Raw genomic sequence first — 10258 nt, 5'->3', positions numbered from 1 at the left:
CCGCCCGTCGCTCACCTCCAGCGTGAGGCTGGCCTGCCGCTGGCTGTTGCTGTGGTCCATGTTGCCCATGGCGGCCATCAGGCTGTGCACCACGCGCAGGTGCAGCATCTCCTCGGCGATGCTTGTGTTGCTGCGCGCCAGGACCCTGGGCCGGGGGTTCGGGCTGCGGCGACCCCTTGACACCCCCCTCCCCCCACCCCGCCCAGGCGGCGCGAGCGCTCCGGGGCCTGCGGGTAGCGCCAGCCGAGTTCGCTGCACCCCTCCACTACCCCTGCAGGCCTGCACCCCTCCACTACCCCTGCAGGCCTACCCGATGGCCTTGGCCGCCGCGGCCTGCTGCAAGAACACCGGCAGGTTGGCTGTGAGCTGGAGAACCGCGGGGTCTGGCGGAGGGGCGGCCGTGAGGCTGGAGGCCCTGCTTCCCAAGCCCAGGAGTCCCACCCTGCAGCCTCAGTCCCAGCGGCTCCCTACCGTTGAGGATTTCGGGCTGCAGTTTGCTGGTCTCCTTGACGGACGGTATCAGCAGCGCCACGAGGCCCTTGAGCAGAGCCTGGCACACGTCATAGTTGACCAGGTCCTTGATCAGCTCGATGGCTGGAGAAGAGCAGAGGCGCTGGGGAGGCCCAACTTCCAACACTCCCCATCTCCATCCAACAAGCAAAGACTCCCTTGAACCAGGTCGCTTTCCTTTACCCCCATCTCCTTCATGGACCTTTCCTAGCACCTTGTAATCATCAGCACTGTGCAAAGCGTGTGTGGGGCAAGCTGGGCAGGCAACACCTCACTCCTGCCCTTTCTGGATCTGGTTAAAGAGGAGGAGGGGGCCAAGCCTCATCCCTCACCTTCAACCCTCACACCTTGGGCATAGAGGAATCTGGGTGTCCGACTGGGAGGGGCTCAGTCTTAAAAGGGAGACAAAGATGGGCAAAGACAAGGGGTGAGAGGGAGACAGCAAGTGGGTGGAGGATGTGTGGCAGAAAGTGAGAAGGGTGGAAGCAAGGTGGACTGAGGTTTGGGGAAATTTTAGTTTCTGACAAACTGTTTATGGAGCCCTTCTTTGCCTAGGCTTTTCACACAGTGTTGCGCTGAAGCTCACCATAACCAAATGAGATTTGCTTTGCAGTAACACTGTGACTGTCAGCCCATTTTACATCTGAGGGAATAAGACCCAGAGGTAAAGCACTCTGCCTAAGATACCACAGCTAGGAAGTGGTAGAAGCAAAAGGAAAGACCTGGTTAGGAAGAAGGAAGGAACTAGAATTTATTGAGGGGTTTTCCTGTAGATACTTTCCAGTCATTCATTCATTCACTCAGCTTTTCAGCACATCTGCACTAAATGCCTGGCACAGCCTCACAGTAGGGTGATGAGTGCAATAAAAGGGTCGGTAGGCTTGGAGTGCCTGGGGAGATGGGGAAACCTGAATATTTTTGTAAAGGGAAAGGAACCACAGAGAGGCAGAGCTGGAAGGGGGCCCGGTGAGATGGTAATGTGATGGAACACGGCGCCCCTGTAGAGCTCTCTTTTTAATGCTATCATTTTGCTTTACATATTTGATAGGTTTCTTGTTCAGTACATATACATTTAGGATTACTATGTCTTCTTGGATTTACCCTTTCATCAGATTCCCACTGGGGGCAGGCCTTGGGGTGCCTTTTCTCTCTCCTGCCGTCTGATATTGGTTAGTTTCTTCAGGATCAGAAAATGGACTCAGTTCTGAGTGCCGGTCTTATCTTTTTGGGTTCTCACCTTCCCTTAGGTTTTGTTCTGGTCATTGCTCATTGCACTGCTCTCATTGTTTTTTTGAGTAGACACCATGACCAATATGGGACTTGAACTGACAACCCTGAGATCAAGAGTCACATGCTCTACTGACTGAACCAACCAGGCACCCTGCTCTTCATTGTTAAGATTACAGTTTTTTTCCTTTTGATATTTATGGTATGATGGGAAATAGATATTTTATTTTTCCCCCTGGTTACTAGCCCATAGCTTGTAAAACCTTTGGGCTCTCCAGAGTGTAAAGAGTGTACTTTATGTGTTAAATGAAATAATTGGTGACTGGGAGTCTCTAGACGGCATCAGGATGGGTGCTGATGAGTAGAAAGACCAAGGCATAACTACAGGATTGGAGTTTTCAGCTCAATCCCCTAACCTCTGGGAAAGGGAGAGGACCCGGAGAGTGAGTTAACTACCAATAGCCAATCACCAGTAACCATGCCTATGTAATGAAACTTCCATAAGAATCTTAAGTGATAGGTTCAGAGAACTGAATTGGTGAATGCATTGAGCTGTGGGAGGATGGTGTGGCTGGAGCAGTCCCCCAACCCATACTTTGCCCTATACCTCGCTTCCATTTTCCTGTTCTGAATTGTATCTTTTATAATACACTACTGGGGTGCCTGGGTGGCTCAGTCAGTTGGGCGTCCAACTCTTGATCTCAGCTCAGGTTGTGATTCATGGTCACGAGATCGAACCCTGCATTGCGCCCCGTATTGAGCCCCACATCGGACTCTGCACTGAGCATGGAGCCTGCTTAAAATTCTCTCTATTCCTCTTCCTCTGCTCCTACCCTGTATGCATGCATGCTCTCTCTCTCTCTCTCTCAAAAAAAAAAAAAAGGTATAATAGACTGCTAATAGTAAGCAAAATGCTTTCCTGAATTTTGTGAATTGTTCTAGCAAATGATTAAACCTGCAAAGGAGGAGGGGTGTGGGAGCCCCCTGGCTTTTTAGCCAAGTTGGACAGAAGTATGGATAACCTGGGGACCTAATACTTGTGACTGGCATTTGAAGTGATGGCAATCTTGTGGGGCTGAGCCCTTAAACCTGTGGAGTCTGAAGCTAACTCCAGATAGTTAGTGTCAGAATTGAATTGAATTGAAATGTAGGATACCCAATTGATGTCTGCAGAGCGCTGGAGAATTCCTTGGTGTGGAAACTTCCCTCCCCCCATTTGGTATCAGAAGTGTTGTAGTAAAGACAACTCAATGTCAATNNNGGGGGGGGGGTGGGAAGAGGCTTCTCCACCTGCTTACTGCTACTTATTCTTCCAGACTCACCTCAGAAATTAGCTTTCAAATATCTTTGTCTGGCCTGCTCCCCGCTGCCCCCACCCTGTACCACAGGAGGAGACGTTCTACATCTCTGGCCCTACAGCACCATTTTCTCACCATGGATACTGGTGTCATCTGGTAACAATCTCTCCACTACTGTGAACTCCAGTGGACATATCTCTGACTCTGACTACCCAGAGCCTCAAACCTGTCCAGTCCATGAATGTTGAGTTGACTGGATCCTGCATTCCTGTGGCCTAATGACCACTCAGGTAATGGGAGCCTAGGACTGTGCTTGAAAAACTGCCATTACCTGGTGGGAGATGGCCTCAGAAGAGGCTCTGCCCTGGTCACTGTGGCCCTTGTCCACCCTGGGCCATGGAACTGTTCCTGGCTCTGCTTCCTCATAGGCTGGAGAGCCATGAAGCCTTTCACCACAGCGCCATCCCTCTATCCCCCACAGCCAGTTGAGAGAGCTCTTTGAAGCCAGGACCTGATACTTGCTGGTGAGCCCAGAACTGAGCCACACATGCCATGTATACTCACTTCATATGAGGCAGGTGTATGGAAAGGTGAAGGGATTGTGGCCCCTCCCACACAGTGGGGGGGCGAGGGGCAGCAGGTGAAGAAGCCAGGGACAGGGACTGCACGGATCTGCAGAGCACACAGAGCGGGTGTCTACACAAGGCTGCTTGCAGCTCTTGGAAGCTTTATTTGCTTAACTCCAGACAAACATATGTTGCCTAACCGTGAGCATGTGCTGGTGATTTATAATCTTGTCAGAAAACCGTCACTGAGTCACCAACAGCACAGTGGCCTGTTTACCCAGAGGCAGAGGCTGGGGAGGCAGCCAGCAGCCATCCTGTGTCTCGTACGCCACACACTGTACCCTCCTGCCTGGTGCGGAGCAGTATCAGCTGCCAATACCCCCAGAAGGAGAGGGGCTGACCTCTGCACTCCAGGCCTCAGGTGTCCTTGGGCAGGAAGGAGAACCAGTTTTGGCTGGTGGGTCAGTCTAAGGAAAGGAACCAGGAGGGCATCCCCCACATTGCCCTCATCTCAGATCCTGGGGGCCTCCTGTCCATCTACACTGCCGAGCCATCGGGTACACAGAGGCCCAGTCCTGAAGCCCCACACAAAGCCAGTGTTGTCTTGGCCTGTTTTTCCAATCACAGAATCAACAATTCACTCGCTGGCTGAGAAACTCTTAGAAACATCCCTGTTAACCCTTCTAGTGCTTAGCATTCAGAGGACAGGCCTTCTGCAGTAGCCCCTTCTCTCTGGACCAACCTGACTCAGAAACAGCTGCTTCATTCAGAAACACTTCCAAGGACTGTCTAGCTTCTGCTTGCTTCTGGGCTTTCTCTTTCCTCCAGGCCTTCCAGGGTAGCCCTCACAATCCCGTCGGCCCCCACTCTAGCCTCCTGTTGCTCAGATGTCGTTCTAATTCTGAATCAAAGAGGCAGCAACACTGCAGAGGGAGAGGGACCAGCGCACTGACCCTCCCTGGCTTCCCCCAACCACGGTCCCACTTGGATGAAAATGTAACCTGGGATGCCTCAGGCTGCTTGGCTAGTGCCTGAACACCAGTCCTGCTGCCCCAGGTATTTTTTACTTGTTCTCTTAGTGTTTGGTCCTGAAACTTTCTTCCTTCTTTTTTGAATCAGTGAGGTTGGGATCTGCATGGTCGGCCCCCCTCATGCCCGACTCTGCCAGGCCCTGTCAGCCGCGGCACACCTCGCCTGAGTAGTGTGCTCTTCCCAGGCCCGCGCGGGCAGCACCTTAGTGCCAGGACACCTGGGAAGAAGACCCGCCTGTTCCTGAGAGAGTTCTACGTGCAGCAAGGAGTGACTCGGTGAACATTCAGCGTGGCAATGAATGGATGAATAGATTTTTATGAAATGTCCCTGCCCACAGATGGTATTCTCTGCCCACATAGGACCAAGTGCTCCAGGAGAGAAATATCTGGTTCTGCCTATTCACTTTACCCTAAATGCTTACCCCTTCATGCTAATGTGTCTGCAACACTTGGAACTCTTTTGAAAAAATGAAGATTTATTCGCTGAGTCATTTTTGATTGAGTTTTAAAATTCACAGCTGTCAATGTTTACACGCAAAGCAAAAGTGCCAGTCTCTGCCCAATGTCTCCACAAGAACCACAGCCAGTTACAATTCTTTATACACTGGGCTGGTTCCTAAGCAGAGCAGAGTCATTCGGAAAGCAAAGGGCAACAGAGGATTGCTGTCTTTGGCAGCTTTGCCTGAAGCCTGTGGTGCTGACAATATCCAACTGTCCTAAATTGGATCAGTCACTGATTTATTGATTCATTCATGCATCTAACAGAATATTCAATGAGCATCTTCTGTGTGCCAGCCCCCTGTGCTAGGGCTAAGCGAGGACCGAGACAGCATCCCTGCCCTCAGAGATGACACAACCTAAGGGGAGGCGGATACCGCTAGGGAAACTGGCATGTATGATGTACGGTTTAAAAAATTTTTTTTAATGTTTATTTATTTTTGAGAGAGAGAGAGAGAGAGAGACAGAGCATGAGCAGGGAAGGGGTAGAGAGAGAATATGAAGCAGGTTCTAGGCTCTGAGCTGTCAGCACAGAGCCTGACATGGGGCTCAGACTCACGAACCGTGAGATCACGACCTGAGCTGAAGTTGGACACTTAACCGACTGAGCCACCCAGACGCCTCTGTGATGTAGTTTTATAAGAGCCATGGAAACACAAAGGAAGCTAGGTTGGTGCGAGGGTATGTTGAGGAACTGGGGGATATAGACTCAGGAGAAGGCTTTCTTGCAGAAGGTGACATGTGAGCTGACAAAGCCATGGAGAGGAGGGAGGGACTAGAATTATGAATGTGGCAAAGTGCATGCCACCCTTGTGGCCAGGCAAGCAGGGAAGTCTGCCTGGGGGACACGGAGTGATAGCCTACGGAGTGAGAGCCTGAGGAGACAAGCTGGTGTCCAAGGGCTTTGCATGTGCCAACCACCCTATAGGACAGGGGTTTTCTTGTCTTTTGTGTCAGAGGAAACTGACTTAAAAAGATTGAGTAGCTCGCCCAAGGTCAAACAGTAGCAGAATGACTCTCGGATTGCAAAGCTCTGTTCTTCACCACTAAGCTCCGCTACCTCGGCTCTGGTGGAGGACTAGAAAAGACTGTGTAGGTGTTGTGCTGGAGAGACGGAGATTGGTCTAGAGGTGAGACATATAAAGATATGAGTTACAGCAGTGGAGATGGAATGAAGAGGGAGATTTGAATGATATTAAGGAGTTAGAGTCTTGTTAGAAGTTGGTTGTAGGTGGGAAGCAGGAAGAAATGTTGAGGACCTACGTTTCCAGCCTTGGGTGCTTTTCACTGAGATTGAGACCTTGGAGCTGGAATCTCAGGAGTTCAATTCTGAACTTGGTCAGTGACGTCCAAGGGGAGATGTTCAGAAGGCAAATGGGAACAAGGGGGTGGAGCTCAGGAGAGCAGCGTGAGCTGGAGAGACATCACGCAACTGTTGTGCCCATCTGCCACAAAATGGGAATAATAATTGTGCCTACCTCGTCAGCTTGTTGTGAGGATTAATGAGCGGAGAGCTGGAGCAGTACCTAACATGGACTAAATACCTTATAAAGGCTAGCCGTTAGTGTTTCTGTTGTTATAGGCAGTAATTACAACCGTGGGAGTAGATGAGGTACCTCAGATAGAAAGGAGAATTGCAGGATACCTGGGATTGAATTCTGAGAGAAACAGAAAGAAGCCTGCACCTAAGGGACTGGCGGAGGGATAGGAATGTGCAAGGGACTGAGCAGCAGTTCCCAGATAGGACAAAACCAGGAGTGTTCTGGGGAGGGGGCGCGTCAGGGAAGGAAGAGATCAGTTTCCATGGGAGGAGGGTGGTGATGGGCAGGGTTTGAGCCACTGAGAGGTCACGCCCAGGGAGGCTGAGAAGTAGCTCAGCAGGGGCCCCCCCACGCTTTCATTTGACAAACCAGTTGGGTACACATCAGCTACGGCGCTACTGCTGACTGGAACAGCAGGAAACAAAACAGATGCAAGGGGCAGCCCACTGACACTCGAAGGGGACTTCAGTGCAAAAGGAGAGATTCCTCCAATCCAAACAAGAACCACAGAACCCACAGCCTGTCAGCCTGGGAAGAAAGTTCCCGGATCACCTGGCTGGTAGCTGAAGAAAGCCGGAACAAATGACTTGCCCTGGGAGTCACAATGAATAGGAGACAGGGTTGTGGCAGCGGGCTGAGTATTCTTGAGGCAGACGGAACCTTAGGAATGGCATTGCACCTGGGAGCTGTGGAGATGGCATGCAACTATTTCTAAGGCACTCAGCACTGTGGAAGTTTGTTTTACAATTCTTTGCTCCTAGAGCCTTGCGAAACCCTGGTCTCGGTTCTTTGTCTTCACTTTCATACCAGACTGCCACCTACTGGCCACATATGAGAAGTGTGCTTCAGTGCGTGTCCCTACACAGGTTGGCTTCCTTTCCCAGCAAGTGTGAATGCATTTGGTAAGTTGCTGTTGTAAGGAACATATAAGATGTCCGTGTCAGGGATCTTCCTGACCAACCACATTCTATCTCTGATTCCTGTACATCTCACCACCTCTTTCACCATATCTTGTTCAAAGCCCAATGTTCAAACACAGAAAACATATTTTACACACTATTTCTTTTAAAACACTCAGGCAAGGGGCGCCTGGGTGGCTCAGTCGGTTGAGCGACGGACTCTGGTTTTGCCTCAGGTCACGATTTGGCAGTTTGTGGGATTGAGCCCCTCATCAGGCTCTGCGCTGCCAGTGTGAGCCTGTTTGGGATTCTCTCTTTCCCTCTCTCTCTGCCACCCTATGCCCCTGTGTACATGCTCCCTCTCTCAAAAATAAATAAATAAAAATTAAAAAAAAATAAGTCAGGTGATAAAGTAATTAATGTTATTGCTCTGGTGGTGTCTGTACCGCTGAATTAAGAATTACTGTAGTGTGTCTTCCACAGGCATCTGCTCTTCAAGGCTCACCAAGTCCAACCAGCCCACGCGCTGGTGCTTGGAACCGGCCCTGACACCTGAGTGGAGCACCGCTGCCTGAGGCGCACAAGGGGAGACCGCGCCAGGCCAGGGCGGTCACAGAGGCTTTGAGGGCCAGGCAAACGGGGACAGTTAGAAACGAGTTTTCCCCAAGAACTTTCTATTAAAAAAGAAACAAAAGACGATGGGAGACTATATAATAAAACTTAGGAACACTGAATAAAGAGTGGCAGTTGAGGTACTCATATAATTTTGGGGGAATAATGCTTCTTTTAAGAATATGCAGCAGATTTTTATGGTAAACTATCCATTAGTGACAGAGCCTTGTGACTGTTCAGTGAAGCCGACAAGATGGGTGGCCTCTTACGCAGCAGGAAAGGTTGAAACTCCTGCTAATAGAGGTTAGCTCAGAAGAGGGGAGCAAAGGCACAGGGTTCTATGGGGCAAAAAGTGTAGTTTTAAAAATGAGATGTTATAGTATTTGCATGACCCTGTGAAGGGCACGAAGCTAAGAAAACATAATTGTTTTTGGTAATAATAATATTGTCTATTCTCAGGTTTTTGACTATTTCTTAAAGTGGTAAAAATTTAAAAAGTCTTTTTTCATAACAAAGAGACAGGATAGTGTGGTGGTGAGGATTTGGGCGCAGGGGTCAGACTGCCTGGGCGTGACCCACTACTTTCCCACTTATTACCTCTGAGACTTTGGGTGGGTTATTCAATTGTTCTGTGCCTCAGTTTCCTCATCTGTAAACTGGGGATGATAATAGTACCTACTTCTCAGAATTGTTCTGAGGACTGTGTGACATGATTGAAGAGCTTAAGACACAGTCCTCACCAGTCCCTGACAGCGATGACTAGCTATTTTTACTGTTGTTATTACTGCCGATTCAGAGCTCTACCAGGGCAGGGACTTTGTTTCATTTGTCACTGTATATATATACTCAGTACCAAGCCTAGTGCCTGCTCTTTTGAATAAGCAAATGATTAAACAAAATACTTAAATCGTTTAAAAGTAAACCAACAAGGGGTGACTGGGTGGCTCGGTCAATTGAGAGTCTACCTCTTGAGTTTGGCTCACGTCATGATCCCAGGGTCCTGGTATTGAGCCCCGTGTTGGGATCTGTGCTGAGTGTGGAGCTAGCTTGAGATCCTCTCTTCCCCTTTCCCTCTCATTCCTATCTCTAAAATAAAGTAAAATAAAATAAAAGTAAAGTAAAGTAAAGTAAACCAACAAAAGACATTATCAAAAAAGTGAAAAGATAGCCTACAGAATGGGAAAAACCATTCTAGTATCCAGAATATATAAAGAACTCTTACAGCTCAAAAGCAAAAAGACAAACACCCCAATTTTAAAATGGGCAAAAGAGACGCCTGGCTGGCTCAGTTGGTTAAGCATCTGACTTTGTCTCAGGTCATGATCTCACGGCTTGTGGGTTCGAGCCCCACATCGGGCTCTGTGCTGACTGCCGTGTCAGGCTCTGTGCTGACAGCTACCTCAGAGCCTGAAGCCTGTTTCAGATTCTGTATCTCCCTCTCTCTCTGACCCTCCCATGCTCTCTCTCTCTCTCAGAAATAAATAAAACATTAAAACAATTTTAGAAAATGGGCAAAAGACTTGAGTAGTATTTCTCCAAGGAAGAAATATAAATGATCAACAGGCACTTGAAAAGATGTTCAACATCTTTAGTCATTAGGAAAATGCAAACCCAAACCACTACACATGCACTAGGTTGGCTACNTGGCAAAAAAAAAAAAAAAAAAAAAAAAAAGAAAGAAAGAAAAAGAAAAAGGAAAGTGACAAGTGTTGGCAAAGATGTGGAAAAATTGGAACCCTCATACATTTGCCCTGGAGAACAGTTTGACAGTTTCTCAAAAGGTTAAAGAGAATTACCATATGACCTAGCAATTCCACCAGATATACACCCCAAAGAATTGAAAACAGGCACTAAAAATGTACATGCACATGCATGACGTTCATAGCAGTATTATTCACAATAGCCAGAAGGGGGAGACAGCCCAGATGTCCATCAGTGGATGACTGGACAGACAAATTGTGGTATATACACACATGGAGTATCATTCAGCCATAAGGAAGAATGAAGTACTGATACTTGCTTCCACATAGATGAACATTGAAAACATTATGCTAAGTGAAAGTAGCCAGATGCAAA

The 10258-nt window shown here is 48.7% G+C and overlaps 1 protein-coding gene across 5 annotated transcripts in view; it reads right to left on the bottom strand.

The window, feature by feature from the left end:
- ARMH1 (armadillo like helical domain containing 1) overlaps positions 1-10258 on the bottom strand; it is a 48868-nt gene that overhangs the window by 2347 nt on the left and 36263 nt on the right. For all 5 annotated transcript variants that reach the window (XR_013332105.1, XR_013332106.1, XM_077752072.1 and 2 more), the window contains 3 exons: positions 472-594; positions 311-383; positions 16-145 (listed from right to left, as the gene is read on the bottom strand). Coding sequence is in view for 3 of the 5 variants with exons in the window: in XM_077752072.1 (XP_077608198.1) it covers positions 16-145; positions 311-383; positions 472-594 (326 nt within the window). In the remaining 2 variants the exon portion in view is untranslated. The remainder of the gene's footprint in view (positions 1-15; positions 146-310; positions 384-471; positions 595-10258) is intronic.

This window comes from Crocuta crocuta, unplaced genomic scaffold (genome assembly GCF_008692635.1).
Source record: "Crocuta crocuta isolate KB4526 unplaced genomic scaffold, BGI_CrCroc_1.0 scaffold367, whole genome shotgun sequence".
Taxonomy (NCBI): Eukaryota; Metazoa; Chordata; class Mammalia; order Carnivora; family Hyaenidae; genus Crocuta; species Crocuta crocuta.
Note: the sequence above shows the minus strand (reverse complement) of the source record. Positions and strands in the feature narration are given on the sequence as shown.